Source organism: Gossypium hirsutum, chromosome D02 (genome assembly GCF_007990345.1).
Source record: "Gossypium hirsutum isolate 1008001.06 chromosome D02, Gossypium_hirsutum_v2.1, whole genome shotgun sequence".
Lineage (NCBI taxonomy): Eukaryota > Viridiplantae > Streptophyta > Magnoliopsida > Malvales > Malvaceae > Gossypium > Gossypium hirsutum.
The window spans coordinates 117,021-140,259 of NC_053438.1; the positions used below are offsets into that span (position 1 = coordinate 117,021).

Below are 23,239 nucleotides of genomic sequence, written 5' to 3' on the forward strand. Positions count from 1 at the left end.
TCTTAAAATTAAAAAAGACAACTTACTTTTTATTTATTTTTATTAACATTCAAATTCCTTATTAAATTAATTTTTAATTGGTTATTTTATTAATTAAGTATTGACTAATTTTTCTATAAAAATATTTTATTATTTTTATTACCTTTAAAATTAAATTTCTCATTAAATAATTTTTAATTGATTTTTTTAAAATTAATTACACATATACTCGTAACAAGACTGGCTACTTGAGTAGCAGTCACTAAATTACTTATATATTAGCCTACAAAATTCGAAATTAAGATCTATTTGTTATTTTTAAAACTAGACTCAACGAAATTTTTACCATAAAAATTTTAGAATTTTTACATAAGCAAATTAATACAGTATTTTCTTTAAATTTTCCTTCGTTATAATACTAGATAGCTCTAACACTTCTTCACTAAAAAATATTTATTTTTCAATAAAGAATTCATATAATGTTTCCATTTGTTTCTTTTGAAAATAGACTCATTAATCTTTTAGAAATATAAATTTCAACTCCAAAATATTTTTATTATAATTTTTAATAAATTTTCAAAGTCAAAATTGGGGAACCCAAAATCAATTTGACATTGTCTTACTTAAATTTATTTATCTCATAATCTACAATTCCGTTACTCACATCATTTCTTCTATACAAAACAAACTCGATAGGCTTGAATTTCATGTTTGGTTCAACCTCTATCTCAATTTCTATAATTTTTGTTGAATTTTCAAAGTTGAGCCATTATTTTTTTTACCAAACAACTTACACATTCTTAAAAGAATTTGTTTTATCAATTTTAAAAACTAATTATTAATCATGGACACTTTAGTTCTTTGGAAAATAATTATTTTAAGTATTTGTCTCTATTTAGCTAGAATTTTCACTTCTCTAGCTTCACCGCTTTATTTTCTCATATTTATATTGTCTTTTCCTTCCTCTATAATAGTTTTTATCACATTTTCTTCACTAACATGTTAAGAACACAAAATTTTATATAACAAACTCTAGTTTAGCATCATTTTCTTGCTTTTTCAATAATGTTAAGCTTAAAATCAAAATAAAATCTTTATGTTCTTACCTTATCCTATTTATTACAAGCCTTAGCTTCGCTTTTTTCCCTCCTCCAATTTCAATTCTCTTGAATCCAAGGTAATATTCATACTTATCATAGGCTATGAAAATTTTTTTGGTTTCAAGGTGAAAATGGTGAATTTTAATAAAAAATAAATTATAAAAAAATAAAATTTTATTTTTCCATTAACGGTAAATTGCGGGAGAATGATGGTGAATGAAAGAAACCTATACAACTTTTCTATTAAAATATCTCTATTAATTAATAAAATATTCTAAAATAAAATTATAATAAAATATTTCAACCAATCATATTTTAACACCAAATACTCCTTAATTATTTCTCACCTTTGAGAAATGATTATCCTCACGATTTTCTACAATTTCACCATTGAGTCACTCTTCACTTTAGGAAAAATTATAATTTAGTTCCTCTCATTTCTTCATTTATTCAATTTAGTCTCTATATACCAATTTATTTCACATGTTGGAACTTTACACCTCTGAGGTATTTGCACTTTTGGTCTCTTTTTTTCATATTTACATTTTGATCAATAAATTTTAAATATTTATACTAAAACCATAACACTTTTTATATTTTATCATTTTAATCCCCACTTTAAATTAATACATCATAATATAACTCTTTAATTTAGTCTTTTCTACTCAAGCTGATAATTTCTATTTTTTTTTATTTCTTTTGAAAATTCGAATACATATAGTTTCTAAAATCATGTTGTTTAAAACTAATGAAGTTTTTGGAAAGTTACACGATTATCATCATTTTTTTTTTCATGAGAAGTCTTCTCTACTTCTAAATCATGCTCTAACCGTCGGCACGTCACGACCTGGTTAAAAAGAAAACACAAAATGAGTTTGTTGAAAAGTCAAAAATGGTGGGAGGTGCAATTGGCACCGAAAGAAGAAAGTAAAAAGTGGTTGGCAAGTTGAGTTTAAAGTTGAATGGTATAATTGCAATTTTGATCCCTAATTTTTTAGGTCATTTGCAAGTTAGTCCCTGAACCTCAACTATAAATAGGCCTAACCATTTCTCATTTCAACCATCCCAACCAATCTTTCTCTCTTAGTTTTCTCTCTTCTCCCATTTGAGAATTTTTAAGGAATTCTATTTGTTTGTAATATTTTGGAGATAGTAAAGTTATCATCTGGTGTTAGTGCCCGAGGACGTAGGTATAATTTACCGAACCTCGTTAAATCTCTTGTGTTCTTTCTTGTCCTATTTTTCTTTCAATATTTGAGGGTATAATAGTAGTATTTAATTGTGCTATTAAATTACTATAGAAGGGATATTCTGTCTAAGGAAAGACTTGGTATTTAAGAGATCCATGTGATCCACCTCTCTTCCCTGGGAATTGAACTTTGTGTGATTTTTTAGTACAATAATTTACACGCTTCCGACCCTATTGGAACAACAAGTGGTATCAAAAGCCGAAGGTTAATCGTAGTTTGCTCTGTGGTTGCAGTTTAAACTGATCTTCCACATCAGAAAAGATTTCCTTAGGTATATTGAAAGATTATGGAGAAAACGGTCGGTGTAGGAGCTTCAACATCGTCCATGTGGACAAGACCGACAATTGCAAATGCAAGATTAGCCGTGGAGATCTTTGATGGCACGGACCATTTTGGTATGTGGCAAAGTGAGGTTCTAGATGCCCTTTTTCAGCAGGGTCTAGACATTGCCATTGATGAAGAGAAACCAGATGATGTACAGGAGAAAGATTGGAAGGCGATCAATCGGTTGGCATGTGGCACAATTCGATCATGCCTTTCTCGAGAGCAGAGGTATGCTTTTTCAAAGGAGACTTCTGCAAATAAGTTGTGGGTGGCACTTGAAGAAAAATTTTTGAAGAAAAACAGTCAAAATAAGCTCCACTTGAAGAAAAGACTGTTTCACTTCACATACGTCCCAAGTACCACAATGAATGATCACATCACCAAATTTAATCAGTTAGTCACTGATTTGCTGAATATGGATGAGACATTCAAAGATGAAGATTTGGCTTTGATGCTGTTGGGGTCACTTCCTGAGGAGTTTGAGTTCCTAGAAACTACTCTACTTCATGGCAGGAGTGATATATCTCTGAGCGAAGTCTGTGCGGCCTTATACAGTTATGAACAGAGAAAGAAGGACAAACAGAAAAACTCAATCAGAGATACAGAAGCTTTAGTAGTCCGAGATCGTTCATACACTCGGAAGAAAACTCAAAATGGGAGAACAAAGTCAAAGTCCAGACTCGGGAAAGATGAATGTGCTTTTTGTCATGAGAAAGGCCACTGGAAGAAAAATTGTCCAAAGCTGAAGAATAAGGGAAAAGCTATTGTAGATGCTTGTGTTGCTAAGCATGATACTAGTGACTCTGAACTATCACTGGTTGCATCATCATCGTCGTTCCATTCAGATGAGTGGATATTGGATTCGGGTTGTACCTATCATATGTCCCCTAACCGGGAGTGGTTCTCTGATTTAGTAGAACTAAATGGAGGAGTTGTTTATATGGGTAATGACAATGCCTGTAAAACTGTTGGGATAGGTTCAATCCAATTAAAGAATCAAGATGGATCAACCAGAGTTCTGACTGATGTTCGGTACGTGCCTAGTTTGAAGAAAAATCTCATCTCATTGGGAGCCTTGGAATCCAATGGTTCAGTTGTTACTATGAGAGATGGGATTTTGAAAGTGACATCTGGCGCACTTGTGATGTTGAAGGGCATTAGGAAAAATAACTTGTATTACTACCAAGGTAGTACAGTTATTGGAGCAGTCGCTGCAGCTTCCGGTAACAAAGACTTGGACTCAATGCAGTTGTGGCATATGAAGTTGGGACATGCCAGCGAAAAATCCTTGCAAATTATGGCAAAGCAAGGATTGTTGAAATGTGCAAAGGCTTGCAAATTAAAATTTTGTGAGCACTGTGTTCTGGGAAAGCAAAAGAGAGTGAAATTCGGCACTGCTATCCATAATACAAAAGGTATTTTGGAATATGTTCACTCAGATGTGTGGGGGCCTTTCAAGATACCTTCATTGGGAGGAAAACACTACTTTGTTACTTTTGTTGATGACTTTTCCAGAAGAGTTTGGGTGTATACCATGAAAACTAAAGATGAAGTGCTTGGAGTTTTTCTTAAATGGAAAACTATGATCGAAAACCAGACTGGCAAGAAAATCAAGCGGCTTAGGACGGACAATGGAGGGGAATATAAAAGTGATCCGTTCTTCGATGTGTGCCAAGAGTATGGTATTGTTCGACACTTCACAGTTAGGGACACACCACAGTAGAATGGATTGGCAGAGCGTATGAATCGAACATTGCTGGAGAAAGTTCGATGTATGTTGTCCAATGCTGGGTTGGGCAAGCAATTTTGGGCTGAGGCTGTGACATACGCTGGCCATCTTGTTAATCATTTGCCATCATCTGCATTAGAAAGAAAAACTCCTATGGAGGTATGGTCTGGAAAACCGGCTACAGATTATGATTCCTTACATGTGTTTGGATCCACTGCATATTACCATGTGAAGGAGTCAAAGTTAGATCCGAGGGCAAATAAAGCTCTCTTTATGGGAATCACTTCTGGAGTGAAGGGATTTCGTCTTTGGTGCTTAAGCACAAAGAAAATGATCTGTAACAGAGATGTTATCTTTGATGAATTTGCCACATTGAAAAAGGTAGCAGATAAAGATATTCAGACGAGCAATACTCCACAGCAGGTGGAGTGTACTCCAAAACAGGTGGAGTTTGAGCAGATGGGGATTTGCCCAGTTAATAAGTCTAATTCTCCAGCCACAATGGAGGAATTAGAGGTTGAAGAGGTTCTGACCCAAGAACCACTAAGTACACCAGAACCAGTTGCAGTTGCAAGGCCACGGAGAGAAATTCGTAAACCTGCTCGATTTACTGATATGGTGGCCTACGCCCTTCCCGTTGTTGATGATATTCCTATCACTTATCAAGAAGCAATGCAAAGCTTAGAAAGTGATAAATGGAAAAGCGCCTTGGATGAAGAAATGCAGTCTCTCCGGAAGAACAATACTTGGGAGTTGGCGCAATTACCGAAAGATAAAAGGGCAATCGGATGCAAGTGGGTATTCGCAAAGAAAGATGGATCTCCTAGCAAGAAGGATATTCGCTACAAGGCAAGATTGGTAGCTAAAGGCTACGCTCAGAAGGAGGGAATTGACTACAATGATGTATTTTCCCCTGTTGTGAAGCATTCCTCCATTAGAATTTTGTTGGCCTTGGTAGCACAGTTGAATTTGGAGCTAGCTCAACTTGATGTTAAGACGGCTTTCTTGCATGGTGAGTTAGAAGAGGAGATCTATATGACTCAGCCCGAAGGATACACAGATGCTGGTGGTAGAAATTGGGTTTGTAAGCTGAACAAATCGCTATATGAATTGAAGCAATCCCCGAGGCAGTGGTACAAGCGATTTGATAGCTTTATGAGAAGGCAGAAGTATACAAGAAGCAAATATGACAATTGTGTATATTTGCAGAAGCTGCATGACGGATCTTTCATTTATCTACTCTTGTATGTTGATGATATGTTAATCGCTTTGAAGAGCCAAAATGAGATAGATAAGCTGAAGGCTCAGTTGAATCAAGAGTTCGAGATGAAAGATCTAGGTGAGGCCAAGAAGATTCTCGGCATGGAGATAAGTAGAGATAGACCGAGAGGCAAGCTCTGTTTAAATCAGAAGCAATATCTGAAAAAGGTATTACAATGTTTTGGTGTAAATGAAAACACAAAACATGTAAGTACCCCACTTGCTTCTCATTTGAAACTTAGTGCTCAATTATCTCCGAAGACTGAAGATGAAAGAGAATATATGGCGAAAGTCCCATATGCTAATGCAGTTGGGAGTTTGATGTATGCGATGGTGTGTACGAGGCCTGACATTTCACAAGCTGTTGGAGTTGTGAGCAGGTATATGCATGATCCTGGAAAAGGACATTGGCAAGCTGTGAAATGGATTCTACGGTATCTTCGAAAAACCGTAGATGTTGGTTTAATTTTTGAACAGGATGAAGCACTTGGTCAGTTTGTAGTTGGATATGTTGATTCCGACTTTGCTGGTGATTTAGATAAACGTCGTTCAACTACGGGGTATCTGTTTACTCTTGCGAAAGCCCCAGTGAGTTGGAAGTCTACCTTACAGTCTACAGTAGCTGTGTCTACTACAGAGGCAGAATATATGGCAGTTACAGAAGCTGTTAAGGAGGCTATTTGGCTTAATGGATTATTGAAAGACTTGGGAGTTGTTCAAAGTCACATTAGCCTATATTGTGATAGTCAGAGTGCTATTCATTTAGCGAAAAATCAAGTCTATCATTCAAGAACCAAGCATTTCGACGTAAGATATCACTTTGTGCGGGAAGTCTTTGAAAAAGGAAAAATTCTACTTCAGAAGATTCCGACAGCAGATAATCCCGCAGATATGATGACCAAGGTGGTAACAACAATCAAGTTTAATCATTGTTTGAACTTGATTAACATCCTGAGAATTTGAGCACCTTTAGGTGTATGGCGCTCGAGAGCGCATTTGGAGGCACTACAAAAGATAGCTTTATCAAATTTGGGGAGTTGAAGGAAGTGTGTGAAGATGTGATTATCCTAGTCAAATCTTCAAGGTGGAGATTGTTGAAAAGTTAAAAATGGTGGGAGGTGCAATTGGCACCGAAAGAAGAAAGTAAAAAGTGGTTGGCATGTTGAGTTTAAAGTTGAATGGTATAATTGCAATTTTGGTCCCTAATTTTTTAGGCCATTTGCAAGTTAGTCCCTGAACCTCAACTATAAATAGGCCTAACCATTTCTCATTTCAACCATCCCAACCAATCTTTCTCTCTTAGTTTTCTCTCTTCTCCCATTTGAGAATTCTTAAGGAATTCTATTTGTTTGTAATATTTTGGAGATAGTAAAGTTATCATCTGGTGTTAGTGCCCGAGGACGTAAGTATAATTTACCGAACCTCGTTAAATCTCTTATGTTCTTTCTTGTCCTATTTTTCTTTCAATATTTGAGGGTATAATAGTAGTATTTAATTGTGCTATTAAATTACTATAGAAGGGATATTCTGTCTAAGGAAAGACTTGGTATTTAAGAGATCCATGTGATCCACCTCTCTTCCCTAGGAATTGAACTTTGTGTGATTTTTTAGTACAATAATTTACACGCTTCCGACCCTATTGGAACAACAGAGTTAACACCAATCATTGGCAACGGCGTCAAAATTTGATGGGTGCTGAATTCACCAAAAATAAATTTCTACATATCAACCGTATATAAATAATAGTATTGGGAGTAGGATATCTAAAATTGTCATTTTTATTTAACCAGGGTACATTTTAGGCAATTGTCGTACCTACGACGTGTTACAATTTGTGCAAAAATAAAAAGGAGTAATTCAAATCTGATAAAAACAAAAATAATAGCAATAGTTAAAATTAAAATAACAATAAAAATAAACAAAAATGAAATTAGATTGAATAAGTCGATGTGATAATATTCTAGTTCAGGTTGGATTCTTTATTGTTTTGGGAAATTAATACAAGATGCAAAGAATGTCCTTGAAGCCATGAGAGCTGAACTGGAAGGGATGCGACGTGAGAACATACACATGGAAGAAAGGGTGAGGCAGTGGATTAAAAAGTAGTGTAACTATAATTAATGAATTTATAGAAAAAAATGGTGGAAGCAGGGGTGACGTGGAGGGGAAGATGATGAACAGTAGCAGGGATAAAAATGGTAAAAATGATGATGTGGCATCTAAAATCATTAACATTTAAGTGACTAAAATGAAAATATCCAAAAATTAGGTGATCAATTAGTTAGTTTACCCTTTTTATAAATTAAAATAAATTTACTGTAGTGAAAGTAGAAAGTAAAGCAGGAGTATAGTGAAAAAGATGGCAATGATGTTGAAAGGTCTACACTACAAGTTGGTTGGTACACACAGAAAGGTACGGTTGCGGTGCGGGTGCGGGTGCGGGTGCGGATACGGGTGCGGGTGCGGGTGCGGGCGGAAAAGAAGCAATCTCACTCTGATTGATATGAAATCACCCCAAGTAACATTATTTTAATTCCAGGCACAGAATGAAAGTAGGTGACGACAGAAGAGGGTTGTGGAATTGGGAAGCCGAAGAAGAAGCTACTGCGATTGCGATTGCCAACTCATTCTTCCGTCATGGGCAACTGTGGCACTAGAGAGGAATCTGACGTTGTTACTCATGCTCAAGGTTAGGTTACATTCTTTTCTTTTACTACTTTTCCATCTGCCCTGCCCAGCACAGCACTAGGGCTAGGGCATCTTTCCCCTTCTTCCCATTCCTTGAATTTCCAATTTTGAAAATCGCAGTTCAACAGCTCCACAACCACATCGTATCCGACAAGAAGCTTACTCAAAGTCAGAGCCAGACTCAGAATCGTACCCTCTCAGATCTGAGCGACTTCGAGGATTCCAGGAAAAATGCGCTTCTCTATACCCACATCATTGCCTTCACTTTATTCGAGCTTGAGACTATTACCAAGAGCTTCCGTTCTGACTATATTCTCGGGGAAGGTGGCTTCGGAACCGTCTATAAAGGTTACATTGACGAGAATGTGCGGGTCGGTCTCAAATCTCTGCCTGTCGCTGTCAAGGTCCTCAACAAGGAGGGCCTTCAGGGTCACCGCGAATGGCTTGTATGTACTTTCTCTTTCCCTATTTATCTACATTCTTCTCCCCCATTTTTTTAATTCCCTAAAACTGCTTTGCTCTCTGTCTCCAGACTGAGGTCAACTTCCTCGGCCAGCTCAGGCATCCCAATCTGGTAAAGCTGATCGGTTATTGTTGTGAGGATGATCACAGGCTACTTGTATACGAATTCATGTTCCGTGGTAGTCTTGAGAACCACCTTTTTCGAAGTAGGCATTTCTCCACATTTTACATCATTCCCATATTAATCCCTGCCCATATGTGTATCTTCTTTCCCTGTCTCTCTATCTCAATTAGTATTACAAATACTTTTCCTTTCCTGCTGCTAAGTGCTAACTTGTTCTCATCAACTAGGCTCTTTAAATTTTGTTATCTACTTAAAAATAATGTAGTTAATGCATTGCTTCCGCCCTTTATCATGACAGAATTCTTTAGCGTGGAGCATCTTAAACTTACTTGATGTATGGTTATGAACCAAAACTGTTACTATCAGAATATTGAATCTTTTTAGGAAAAGATTGCACTGATCTAACCTAGTGCATGGCTCATACGCATGATAGGATTTCATAATCTGTCATAAGCACCACTTTCTTGGATATGTAAACAGGTTTTTTATCCAATAAAGCAGTTTAACTGCTACAAGAGGCCTGCAGGGCCATAAGCACCTCTTTGCACGAGTTGCTATTTTAGAAGTTTTGTTTCAAAATAATTTCAATGCACCATCGATGTTGCTAATACACGGATGAGAACAAGGTAAGTGCAGCTGATATGATATTAATCTTGAGAGGAACTTTGTGGGGTGACACTAATTGAGGGCATCTGTTCAAACTGACAGAATTTGGTTTATCAGCAACTCTATTTTTTTCTCAAAGCCGTGACAGCCAAATAAATTGATATCATGAGAGATTATCTGTCCTTTTTTATTGCAAGGCTCTAAGATATCACCATTTTCTACCTTCTAAACTTATTTGATAAATGAGGCAATCATATGAAAAGAAACATAATCTGTATGTGTAGGCCAGCATCTATAATCATTGCCTCAGGACTGCTGGATATGTAGTGTCCTCCATCAGTCATCCTGTGTTCCTTGGGAATTAAAAGCATGATTTGTCTCATGCTTATTATGATTATCCAAGTTAGAACCTAAAGCCACTGAGTACTTCAACGGTTTCCTTTTGGTTCTCCCATTTCTGAAATTTGTTATAATTCTCTTTGTCTATGGTAACTTCTCTATTTATTGTTAACAAGGGTTGACATCGCTTTCCTATGCCATTCAGAGGCAACTGTACCTTTATCCTGGGCGAAAAGAATGATGATTGCTCTAGGAGCTGCTAAAGGGCTTGCTTTCCTACACAATGCTGAAAGACCCGTAATATATAGGGATTTTAAAACCTCCAATATATTGTTGGACTCTGTAAGTATTTGCATACATTGTTCATTCTAGACCTTTCACTTGTCTTCTTTTCCCTTGATTGTTGAATTTGTTGTCCCTTTAATCTACGCTAGTTGAGAAAAAAAAAGTCCATTCAGTAATATGCTACCATGATTCTGATTTATGGGACCTCAATTCCTCTTCAACCATGGGTTTGCCTCTTGAATATGTAGGATTATACAGCCAAGCTTTCTGATTTTGGACTTGCAAAAGCTGGACCACAAGGTGATGAGACTCACGTATCAACTCGAGTGATGGGAACATATGGATATGCTGCACCTGAATATGTTATGACTGGTATGACCTACTAAAATCTTAGTAATGTGTGATACATCATAATAACATTTATAGGAATAATGGTGTCCTCCCAGCTGGGAAATGAGTTGATAACCATCTTTGATAATAACATTACCTATCTGAGCTGCCTTACAGAACGGCAGAGCTTGAAAGCATGTTGGGTGCAAGCTACCAGCAACCAATAACTATTTAGCTGATTCATCATATAGATAGATATAGGTCCTTCAGTGTCACTGTTGGTGGTAGTGCTTAAGGAGCAAGTTGCATTTGTTTTGTGCTTTTGGCAGTGTCAAAGGGGAAGATAATTTTGGATTTCTCATCATCAATGTTGTGTGGGAAGGATGTAGTTGAAAATCTTGTTTTTAGCACACCGTGTATGAAGAATTTATGAAAATAAATGAAAGTAAATTCACCAGGTCATTTTTATCGTGATTTTTGAATGGGACCCAAAGCTATGATTCATGTCTAACAGAATAAAGAGTTATATAGGATATAGACAGAATTGAGAAAATCCTCAAGCTGATTTAGTTCATGCTTCTTAAGTGGCTGTTATACAAGTTCTGGGATTTTGGTACATTTGAGCATTTATCATATTGTCTACTACTTCTGTAGTCTTCACTTTTTCCTTCTGATGGTTTGATAAAATTAAGAAGCAATTATATTTGATATTTGTAGTTAATTATTTCTGCCTATAAAATGAGCAGGTCATCTGACTGCGAGGAGTGATGTATACAGCTTCGGAGTTGTTCTTTTGGAGCTTTTGACGGGAAGAAAATCTGTTGATAAGACAAGACCAAGCAAGGAGCAGAATTTGGTGGATTGGGCTCGGCCAAAACTGAATGATAAGAGAAAATTACTTCAAATAATTGACCCAAGATTGGAGAACCAGTATTCAGCAAGGGCTGCCCAGAAGGCATGCAGCTTGGCATACTACTGTTTGAGCCAGAATCCAAAAGCAAGGCCGTTAATGAGTGATGTTGTTGAAACGCTGGAACCTCTACAATGCACTGGTGGTAGTGCAGATGAAGTCTCCTCGTCTTTGAACTCAAAAGTAACAGGAGGTAGTGCTGGTCCGTTTGCAATGGGTGGAGTTCCAGATTATCGAATGCGACTCAGATTTTCAAACAATGTTGGTCCAGGTGCCATTTGTAGGTCGCCTAATCCAAATTGTTCCCCAGGTGGCCCTGCAGCATGCAGAGTTCGATGAAAATGTCACCTACTTGTATACTTGTTTGGTGTGGCTTTTGTAGCATGACCCCCTGTCAAAAGTGACAAATTTGCTTGTTAAAACAAGGGTGGTTTTACTTAATTGTACCTAATGTGTAAGTTGTCTGTAGTCTGTGTTGATTATGTGTTGATTATGCTATTCAACTGAAGCTTGTATCACTTTTTTTTTTTGTTTTATCCTTTGCCACTGGAATTTCCTGTCGGAAAGTTGTCTTCAGCATAAAAGCATGCAGTTTCAGACTTGTAAGTAGATGCTTTTTAGCTGTGAATAATTTTGATGAAGATGGTAGACAATGGAAAATGTTGACAGCAACTCTGAAAATGAACAGTGTACCAACTTGCGATGATGACAATGAGTGCACCCCCTTTTTTGTTTGTTTGAATAAACCGTTGCCTCTTATTCTCGTATCTGTCTATAATTCTCTTAACGTACTAGTTTAGTATCATACAACTGCTTTGTGCCTACAGAGCATGGCGTAAGATTGAAGAAGCAAAAAGAAAGGTGAAACTCTACAGTGAAAATGAGCAGTAATATGACAAACGAGTTTAAAAGCATTGGGGAAAATGGGGAGGAGTGCATTTCCAAGTGATGTGATGACAGACACAAGCTAGTTTGGATCTTTAACCAAGCATTGGTGGGTGGATTGTTGAGCATTGGTTTTACGTTTTTAACCGTGTCAAATGTTGTAGGTAAAGCCACAAAAATACCTTCAAACCCAAAACCCCATCAATAATAATAAGCCTGTATGATTGGTTACGTCTGAAATACAAATGACAAATAAATAAATCATCCATACGTTTGTTTGACCCACTTTTCTTAACAAATCTCCTTCTCCTTCCCTATCCACCACACGAATTTTATTAGGGAAAAAGTGTTTTTATCACTCCCTCACTCTCCTCCGTCCTCTTTGTCTTCCTCTTTATGCATGAGCGCTGTGAACAAAATATGGACAGCTAGGCCACTGATCTTCGTATCCTTAAACTATCAATTCTAGTCCTCTTCACCGCTTGTCTAGGTATGCATGCTGCCTCTCTTAAATCTTAATTAACGTAATCGGGTCAATTAATTGATGATGACATAGTTGCAGTTAAGGCTTCCGCAACAGCATCTAGGAGTAATGGAGAGTATAAACCCGTAGGGCCAACTGAATATCGCCTTCTTCAACCTGATTTAGGCAAGGATGATGGTGCACGGCGAAGGCTTGCCCCTTTCCAGCTGTGCTTGCTGTGCAAGTGTTGCAGCGCCACCGCTGCCTCCACCTGTACTTCAATGCCTTGCTGCTTTGGCATCGATTGCCAGCTTCCCAACAAGCCCTTTGGCGTTTGTGCTTTTGTACCCAAGACTTGCAACTGTAATTCCTGCGCTGCCTAATGCCTACCCCTCTTCCACAATACTCAATTCCTTCACTACTTACCTGCTTTAATTCTATTGTTGTCAACTGTGTATTAGTTGTACCAATGATGATGTAAAGAAACAAACATCAGCAGCATCTGCTCATTAGAAGCTGATTTTATTGGATCTTTTCACACAAAGTAATTCTAGTGGAGGATGGTTATGATCAAATATTTTTTTTGTTTGTGTTTTCTGTGGACAATGCAAGTTGAGTTTTTGCCCTATTTTAGATGGTACATGGACTATTGCTGTGTTAGTATGGAGTTACAGGAGCAATTGCAAAAGCAAACCTACCTTTTAATGGTTAGTTCCAATTCAACAGCCAACATCCCACTTCAATCACAACAATTGATCCTAAATGCACCAACATCAATATCTTCACCCACTATTATAAATCTCTAAAAATTTCAAATTCCCAAATAAAACGACATTTTATAAAGCTAGACCCTTATGATTTACAAAAATTAATGTTTTTCAAAGTTCATAGTAACCATATCTAATAATGTCATATAAATTTCTTTCCTTTATCACTACATCCAAGCTTTACTTTCCCTTTTCCAATTAGTAACAACAAACTACCTTAATTAGGAACCAAAAAACTAAAGTCGCTATCCATCTTTTTCTATATCTACATACCTCCGTATATTGATTACCATTAATATAAAGTCCATATGCTTATGGTTTATTGAGTTGTAAACTCTATTGTCTACTAGTTATGTATTAACAGGATCAACTGCAAATTAATGTTAAATTTAAGAACTTATATTGATATACTATAACATTATAAGCTCTGAATGAATCTTATGATAATACATTCCTACCTCTATCAGAAAATATCAATTTCAATTTCAACTTAACTTATGATATTGATAATTATTAAATTATTTAATATTATTATTTAAAAAAAGGAAAAAGTATTTACCTTCAAATGCATAGTACTTAGCAAATATACGGATGACATGTCACAACTCACGACACAAATTAAAAGATATATATATATATATATATAAAGAAAACAAATAAAATAAATAAAGTTGACTACATTTTTTCCCATTCTTTTTTATCTCTCGCTCGCTGCCTGCCTGCCTGCCTGCCTGCCCTCGCGCGAGCGAGAAAGGTAAAAGGAAAAAGGAAGGGAGAAAAAAAGACAGGAACTAAACAAACAAAATAAAACAATTGGAAGAGAAAGGAAAGGAAAGAAATCTCTGAATTTTTCTCTCCTCTCTGCATTTCTTTTATTAACAATCGGAACAGTCTTCGATCATCCCCGCTATACGCCGGTTTTTCTCCCAATCCGCTTCTGATTCAGTCAAATCGCTTCGCCTCCTACTTTCTTTACTTGTTTTACTCTTCTGACTCCGACCATAGGGTTAAGGTATTTTCCTTCTTTTCTTTTGGGATGATTTTAATTTTATTTATTTATTTATTTATTTTTCGACGCGGATTTTCGCCTTCGAAGGTAAGCCGATTTGTATGTATATCTTTTTCTTTTTTCAATGTAATTAAGATTGTGTGTTGTCGTTTGTTTAGGTTTCCTTGGTATACTGCGAAAGAAAAAAAATTAAAAAAAAAAGTGAAATTCTGATTTAGATCATGAAATTATGATTTAGGGTTAGGGCAACAGGTTCATCATCGGCGCAAATGGATGCTTCAGGTACGGATTCAGATGCTTACGGAGGTGCCTCTTCTAATTCAAGGAGACACAGAATACTATCGGCTTCGAATATAATCCAAGCGCCTCTTTCCGCCTTGTTAGAATACTCAGGTCTTCTTCGTACATCACGTTCTATCCACCAAGAATCCGACCCTCTTATCCCTAATCCGAACCTAGAAAATTCCACTTCTGCCCTTGCCAACAATGGACATGTTGCTATTAGGATAATTGGGACGGGAGACAACCATGAGAGCGAGAGAGATGCATCTGGTATGGTAGCGGGCCAACTCAGGGAAGTTACTTCTCAGAACGAGGTGTTTCTGGGGTTGGGAACATCTGATGGTCAAGGAGGAAATTCCAGAAGCAGCGAGCTAGGGGTGGCTGCTGGACAAGGAGAAGGTGTTTCCCACTCCTCGTCCAATGGGAGTGTTAGTGCTGATGCAGAAGCTGGGGATGGAGGTGGGGGTGGGTCTGGAGTTAATAATAGCAGAGATTCCTCCTACCAAAGATATGACATTCAGCAGGCTGCTAGGTGGATTGAGCAAGTTCTGCCATTTTCTTTACTTCTCTTGGTTGTTTTTATCCGGCAACATTTGCAAGGTGACTCCTCTCATTTTCTTGCTTTTCAATTTGCTCCTAGCAGTAGAATTTCAACCCTTTGTTTTAGTATAGCTGTTAAATATAGCACCAGCATATAGATAATTTTAATCTTTAATATTGAGAATATACTGTGGTTGGTGTCCTTATGCATTTTGCAAATATTAGCTGGAGTTGGGCTTTAACTATTATTGAGAATTTAAGTGCATGGTAGCTTTTTTCCCCCTCTTCTATGCTTCTTTACACCAAGTATCTACTGGTATATAAATGCGACAGTACTTGCATGAAGCAAGTTTCTTTAGAGGAATAGTTGATGAACACTGGTTTCACTTTTAGAAGCTTATTAGTGTTGTTCACCTAGTCTTGAATTGCTTTAGTTCATAAAGCTTTTATTGTATTGTTTGGCATGCCTAAGTGGAACATAAATCAACAAAATCACCTCAGACCTGTTCAAGCTGGTTGCCTTTGATTTATTGGTCACCTTAAATTATAAACGGTGGAAGGAATGTGGAAAGCATCCACTGATTTAATTTTTTTTTGAGTTCCTAATAAATTTTTGTTAGTTATACCTTTAGTATTAAGAAAGAACAATACCAACTCACTTTGGAAGAATAAAAAGATGGGTAATTTAGTCTATGCTTGATCTTTTTTTGAAAATGGGAGTGAAGGAAAAATTGAGCCAGTGGTATGATGATAACTTGTTATCATAGATACGTGAATCTTGATAACATTTTAGAATTAATGTCTTTATACTGGTGAGCATTTATTGGTTTAACCGATTTAACTTATCATGTTTGGTTAGTTTGGTTCAGTTTATTCGGTTTTGAAAACTGGTTTATTCTGTTAGTTAGGTTGGCTATTTGTTTTCAAGTTCGATAATTGAATAGATTGAATTAACGGACCATTTTATTTTCTGAATAGTTAAAACCAATTAAACCGACAAAACCAATTGACTTAAGTTGTTTTTTTTTTTTGGTTAATCAATTTAATTTAATTGGTAGGTCAGTTTTATAAGTTAATTTGGTTTAATTGGTTTTCAAAAAGAACCGACCTAATGCTCATTCCTATATCTTTATCGTTGAAGTGCTTTTTTTATGCCTTTTAGCTTGAGCAATTTAAGGATCCAAACCTATAGAGAGTACTTTCTTCCTTATATGGTACACATTCTGATAATCATGTTTCTAGCTTGCAACTGCCTAATTACTAAGTTGATAGGCTACCTGATGTCTTTGGGAGGAACTAAGATTTGGGCTTTATGGCTCCTGCAAGGTTAAAATGAACATTTTCAGAGTCGCATCTCTTCTCAAACTGAAGTACTATTCATTTCAAGTTAATAACGTTTGCCTTCTGCAAAGATTTGCAGGTTTCTTTGTTACAATTTGGATTGCTGCTGTAATGTTCAAGTCTAATGACATTTTACGGAAACAAACCGCTTTGAAGGTGATATATTATCTTCATTTGTCAGTCCTATGTTTTATCCGAAACCAATATTTAAAAGGTTTTCTTCTACCATCTTTAGTAGAAAAATTAAGTATGCCTTCTGTTTGTGGCTGCAGGGGGAGAGAAAGATCTCTGTTCTGACTGGAATCTGTGTTGCTTTCACACTCCATGTTATCGCTGTATATTGGTGGTATTGGAATGATGATCTTTTGTATCCATTGGTGATGCTTCCCCCAAAATATATTCCACCTTTCTGGCATGCTATTTTTATTATCATGGTTAATGGTGGGTTGTTTTCCACAAATATATTTATCAATTGAAATGCAATCATATTGTCTTGTTCTACTGAAGAAACAATTTATGGATACTGTTTGACAGCCCTGTGTTTAAACAATGTCTATTGCAAGTTCACTTTTCCTGTGTAGATAAGTGTACAATACAGTTTCAATCTTTTTTTCTTCTGTTAAAATAAGTGGCCGAAGTAAAAATAATATGTTTTCATTCATTAAAACAGATGGTTTTTTGAAATTTCTTTTATAGGAGTGTACCCATATAAATTTGTTGATTGGGTTAGTGAACTTCTGCTAACATCACCTTCTAAATTCAGCACTTTTGGGGATATCATCTGCATCTAAATGAGTGATAGTTTATACTCTAACCAGCATAATTTGAAATCTTTCGTCTGCATGCATGCAAATGCTACACCACTCTTTCCCTTGTCCTTTTGTTAAAGATGTTTGTTTCCCCATTTCTATTGTGGATTATTTTACCTTATTTGTTGATATTATGTCATGATTCTGGCTTCTTTCAGATACTTTAGTTCGGCAGGAAGCAATGGTTTTAAAGTGCTTTCTGTTAATGTATTACAAGAACAGCAGAGGCAGAAATTACAGGAAGCAGGTTAGCTCTATTTTTTTAGTGGACTGTATATAATATTTATAAATAGCACGTGCATGCATGTCTCTATGTATGTTTATGCATGAGATGTTGAATACTGAATTTTGGTGAGGTCAAAGAATAAGTATGGAAGAACAATGATGCTAGACATAGAAAGAGAAATTGATTAAGAACAGGTTGTAATATGGTCCAACTTAGTAGTTAGGCAGTCTTCACTGACTGAGAATTCCTCTTTTGTCTTAATTTTATTATTAACCTTTGATTTTGGAAGAAAAAAGCATGCATTTCCTGATCTGGAATTGATTTTGCATGATTGTGTTGTTAATTATGGTTGTTATATTGTGAAATTGTTTTTTCTTCTTTTGTGAAAAGAGCTTCTATATGACGATCTCTTCCGTGTTCTAATCTTGTCTCGTTTTTTTCCCGGTTTGTAAGAATATCATGCCACATCATATTGAATGTAGCTTTCTGCTATGGTACCAGTGCTCAATTATGTTCTGGCTACCATCACATAATTTGAACATGCATACTTAGATGCATGCCTATGCATATAGCTTATTCTACTTCAAGCTGACTTAAGAAATGCATATTACCAGGGTCAAATGCTGACATTGGTTGAGTACATGATGCTACTTTACCGTGCTTTACTGCCAACTCCAGTTTGGTACCGTTTCTTCTTAAACAAAGACTATGGAAGCCTCTTTTCATCACTAATGACAGGGTTGTACTTAACCTTCAAGCTGACTTCTGTTGTTGAGAAGGTTTCTTTTTCTATTAATATAAATTTGTTTTGAGTACTTTTGGGGAAGTCATTAGAAATTTACTTTTCATGTGAAAGATGGGTTTCTGGCCTAGTCTATAATTTCTCTCTTTCTAAGTTTTTTCCCCCTTTCATGGCTGTCAACTTTCAGGTGCAATCCTTCTTTGCTGCATTGAAGGCATTATCTCGTAAAGAGGTACATTATGGTGCTTATGCAACATCGGAGCAGGTAGTCTGGATTTCTTTTTGGGGGTTTTGTGAACTGAATATTACATTTATATATAGATAGGTTTGAGGTGCCTATTTGCTTGCAAGCTAACAGCTAGTCACCAAAAGAAATGTTCTTATGTGTATTTATTGCATATGAGGAACTCGAGAACATTATGTTTAGAGAAGGGAAAAATAACTAACCTTATAATGTGTCTTTCACATGCACAACTGGTCCGTTGTTTCTTATTCTACCACTCTTTTTTTCTCTACATATATGAAGGGTTCTGGAGCTCTCATTTGCTAAATGTTGGTTAGCTTACCAAGAGGGGATTTGCTTTGAATGGTTGAAAGGATAATGTACCTAGGTTGTTATTGGCCGGTGTTCCTTAGCTGTGTAACTCATCTGGGTTGAGATTTTAAAGATGTAGCAAGGCTGTTATTTGCAATGAGTGTTTCATTTTTTTAGAGCGATTGCTAATTTTTAAGCAAGGAATGTTTGGTTTTTTAAACGAGACACTTTTTTATGATGTTAGGTGAATGCTGCTGGGGACCTGTGTGCCATCTGCCAAGAGAAGATGCATGCTCCTATACTACTACGTTGTAAACACATCTTTTGTGAAGATTGTGTGTCTGAGTGGTTAGTTTATTGGCTTTAATCTCCCATAGATTGTGATTGTTGTTTGCATTTGTTTATTTGGTTTAAGTTTGGTGATGATAATGAAGCCCACTTGTGTTGTCCAGGTTTGAGAGGGAAAGAACTTGTCCTTTGTGCAGGGCGTTGGTTAAACCTGCAGATCTGAGATCATATGGTGATGGATCTACTAGTTTGTTTTTTCAGATATTCTAATATCATTGCTAAGATACGACCAGAATCAGAATCAGAATCAGGGAAGCTTTACTGCTTGGATGTTCCTAAAATGTATCCAGAGCAGCCCTATCCTGAACCTCATCATCATCATCATCCTCTAGAGGGGTAAATTGGATTGTTTGGTTTTGCCATGTCTTGTCAATGTGAATTTAACTAAGAAGTTGAAACCAAAACAACTGATTTGGAAAGAAGTAAAAAAAAAAAAAAATTGGACGTCTTCTGTTCCTTTTGTATGTTGTAATGTGAAAGGGTTGAATTTGAATTGAATGTATCTATCTAATGGGCCCTCTAAGCAACACATAGAGTTGGTCTTATCAGTATATGTTACGGTTCTATTGGCGTAAATGCAAGCCTCTTTTATTTTTTCTCTCTTTCTCTCTTAAAAAGAGTAAACCTTGTGATGGATCCTGGGTTTTAAGTTTTGTAGAGCTATTAGTCTTGCAAGCTGGTGTTGGAAATGGTCTTCAAGAACACGCAATCTGCCCTGCCAGAGGTAGAGCGGCAGCTACATCCTTTTTTCTTGCCCTAATAATTTGTTTGTCTACATGCCATTTTATCAGGTTATATAATAAACTCAATTCCTAATGATTGGCTTCTGAATGGCTAAACTCATTGGATGTGAAATAAATGATTTTTTTTACATAGCATTACATGTGTTCTAAATACCTGCATAAGCAAGTAAAAAGGTTAATCCGTCGAAAGCCATTACAATTTAAACTCGAATGATGGAGAAGCATTTCTTATTTAGTCATGGACCAGAGGACCAAAAACGGCTATGAACAAATTACATGTCAAAGACAAAGGGAAAAACTCTGTAAAAATGATATGTAAACCATCTATATAAATACCAAGGTAAAGACTAAATCTAAGAGAAGAGAGTGGAGGAGGTGGTGTTGCATTGTCCATCAGTGGGTGGAAGTAGGTGGGACATTAGTTTTGGAGTTGGAGGCATGAGGCGGAGTAGTTCCTTTGCTTGCTTCCTCTGCTGGTTGGCTAAGGTGAGACGAGATTTCCTTTGTTAGTATCGGCTGTTGGCGGCATGGGCTGGGGCTGGGACTGGGGCTGCGAATTCGAGGCTGACTTAGACTTGGGCTGGGGCTGCGAATTCGAGGCTGACTAGGACTGGGGCTGGGGCTGCGAATTCGAGGCTTACTTGGACTAGAAGAAGGGTCCAACACCTCCAACTCAGGTGTGTAATCACCGGAAAGCATTTTTGAGAGGGGGAAGTTGATGGGAGAACCAACCGGCGCAACTTCTTCAGCCCCCTCATCTAAGTACACAACATCCTGCATGCTCAGTTGATGATACTCTATTATTTCTCTTAGAAACCGGTTCTCTCTAGCATATATCGAATTCTCATGCGCCAATCGTCCCTTTTCTGCCAACAATGTCTCCAGTTGCAGTCGAATCTGATTTTTGATCACATTTCCAACATTCAACATTTGAATTGCTTCTACCAGTAGCCCAACACAAGAAATCCAACAAAAAGCAACATTGATCTCATAATAGTAGAAAAAGGTATATAGTATGTACCAAGTCATCGTCTGCAGGATTATCCCCTTTCTCTCGACTCTCCCGAAGGAGTTTATTCTCCTCCTCCAGTTGAGCACATCGTTCCTTTGCAAAAGCCAAATCTGCTTTAACAGTTTTCAGCTCCCGAAGAAGAAGTTTTGCTTTAGCAGCTGTGGCCATTGCAACCTGCATGCGGAAGTAAAACAGAGCCAGGTCATGCATTTAACTGGACAGGACAGGATAGTTGAGTTCAACCGCACCCAATGCCATACATGAAAACAAAATTATCATGATTAGAAATAACCAAAATTGTCATGAAAACAACCTAAATGAGGTTGCTTTATCATTGTTTCTTAAGCTGCAAAGTTCACAATGCAGTAAAGCAGGGCAAGAAATTTGTGGATGGTTGAAAGAAACAAATTCAATGCTTTCACTATATGATTCAGTGACACAATTTTGCCCCTTACGTCTCGAGATGCCTTGAGTTGGTTATCATGGTTGGTTTGATTCTGGAGCTGCATTGGTGGCTGCACTGTGCTGTTGAAACCAGTGAACTGATTTTGTGCCATGGGACTGTTCCCCTTTCGCCTGATTTGAAGCTTGCGTGTTTCATGGATGATATCTTGCGTTTTACCTTCCACAATTGTTCGACCTTCCTGCAAAGAAAGACAAGAAATTGCGTTGAAGAATACGATGAATTACATTTCAACAAACCCTGGCAATAAGTTCCAATGACTGTTAACTGGTGTAAGTGTTGAAAACTTACTCCTATGATCGATGAATCTTCAATTCATAGCTTACAGAACATATATAGACAGACAGATGGATATAAAATAGCGATGATTTGTCTACCAATTGAGATTGACAAAGCACAAGAAGAGCTACATACAAAGTAAAAAGGAAACAAGGCCTAGTCCAAAGTGCCAACTGCCAAGAGGTTCGCATCTTACCTCAAATGTCTTTTCAAATGAGTCACCAATTTGATTAAGGGAAGTGTTGAGCCTATCCAAGCCCCTTCTTATTGCAGGATGGTCCATTCGTCTATAGCTCTCAGCTGATTGTTGCTTCTGCTATTGACAAGGAACATAATCAATTCAATCATAAGAAAAATGGAGCACTTGAATTTGACGATGGATCAACAGAATGACTCGCCTGGGAAGCTGTTGAGGCATCCAACACTCTACCACGAGTTTCAGTGTCCTGCGATACATTATCGTCGTCTAGAATAGCTTTGGCTTTCCGAGCAAGAACACCCCAGAAACCTTTAGAATCATTTATTGAGTCTTCGTAGGCATTAAAGCCCTGCAATTCAAATAAAAATAACAATTCAATCATTTATTGGCTCGCAGCAAAATCGATCTCCTTTGAAGCGCTTATCTATTGTGCCTATAATAATTTTAAAATACCTAATCACTTGCAACTTATATAGATATAATTTGACGTTGAATCATGAGAAAGAACTGACAAACCTTAGATCTTGTAGGCTCGACATTAGAAAGAACAGGGGAGTTGGTATCGCGAGCAGCAGAGGAAGCATGAAGGGCCGGAGCGGCGAGAGAACCGGAGTCAAAGGGGGAGGAAGAGGAGGTGGCATCGGGTAAATGGTGGAGAATCTCTTCCTTGAACGTGGAGGATTTGCTCAGTCCCTGCCTTCTCCTGTACGCCATCTCCTTTTCTCTGTTTTTCCTTTATTAACATGGCACGACAATCTTATACTCTTTCTTCGTCCTCTCCTTCTCCTTCTTCTTCTTTTCTTCTACTTTTTTCTGCAAATTGGCCTTCACGTAACAAACCTCCCTCCTTTTTTTAACCAACCATATTTATTTATTTATTTATAATATAACATGTAATCAAAATATTTATTAATTATTCTTTTTTTTTACAAAATGGAAAAGACAAACATACTTAATGTAAACTAATAAATATGGTTGTGGCATTTCTAATTACAATCACAACTACAATATCAATAAATATTAAATAATTAAAACTGTTTAAACTACCAACTTTCACAATTGATTATAAGAATATCATATGTATCTTTTTCAATAAGAAAATTATAATTACGGACTTAAAAAATAAGTAAATTAGTCTGTTGAATCATTAAAAATTATATATATTTCTATTATTAAAAATTGATTTCTATACATCATTTTGTATACATGG

General features: G+C 36.7%; 4 protein-coding genes across 4 annotated transcripts; 3 read left to right on the forward strand and 1 right to left on the reverse strand.

Moving 5' to 3' along the window:
* The first annotated feature begins 7,759 nt into the window (after positions 1-7,759).
* LOC107903973 (probable serine/threonine-protein kinase PBL8) lies at positions 7,760-11,904 on the forward strand. The gene is made up of 6 exons (XM_016830213.2): positions 7,760-8,331; positions 8,451-8,776; positions 8,863-8,998; positions 10,067-10,203; positions 10,395-10,518; positions 11,223-11,904. The coding sequence occupies exons 1-6, from the start codon at positions 8,280-8,282 to the stop codon at positions 11,723-11,725; spliced, it is 1,278 nt and encodes a 425-aa protein (XP_016685702.1). The 5' UTR covers positions 7,760-8,279; the 3' UTR covers positions 11,726-11,904.
* Positions 11,905-12,045: 141 nt separating this feature from the next.
* Positions 12,046-13,117, forward strand: LOC121214888 (uncharacterized). Its single transcript, XM_041089380.1, has 3 exons — positions 12,046-12,174; positions 12,704-12,761; positions 12,834-13,117. The coding sequence occupies exons 1-3, from the start codon at positions 12,046-12,048 to the stop codon at positions 13,115-13,117; spliced, it is 471 nt and encodes a 156-aa protein (XP_040945314.1).
* Positions 13,118-14,159: 1,042 nt separating this feature from the next.
* On the forward strand, positions 14,160-19,931 carry LOC107903957 (RING finger and transmembrane domain-containing protein 2). Its single transcript, XM_016830192.2, has 9 exons — positions 14,160-14,513; positions 14,749-15,392; positions 16,753-16,829; positions 16,946-17,114; positions 17,641-17,729; positions 18,323-18,487; positions 18,638-18,715; positions 19,230-19,333; positions 19,438-19,931. Exons 2-9 carry the CDS (start codon positions 14,780-14,782, stop codon positions 19,541-19,543), a joined length of 1,401 nt encoding a protein of 466 aa, XP_016685681.2. The 5' UTR covers positions 14,160-14,513; positions 14,749-14,779; the 3' UTR covers positions 19,544-19,931.
* A 356-nt stretch (positions 19,932-20,287) lies between these two features.
* On the reverse strand, positions 20,288-22,882 carry LOC107903965 (uncharacterized). The gene is made up of 6 exons (XM_016830203.2): positions 22,546-22,882; positions 22,229-22,378; positions 22,027-22,143; positions 21,544-21,732; positions 21,098-21,262; positions 20,288-20,973 (listed from the first exon to the last, which is right to left on the reverse strand). The coding sequence occupies exons 1-6, from the start codon at positions 22,741-22,743 to the stop codon at positions 20,470-20,472; spliced, it is 1,323 nt and encodes a 440-aa protein (XP_016685692.2). The 5' UTR covers positions 22,744-22,882; the 3' UTR covers positions 20,288-20,469.
* Positions 22,883-23,239: the final 357 nt, after the last annotated feature.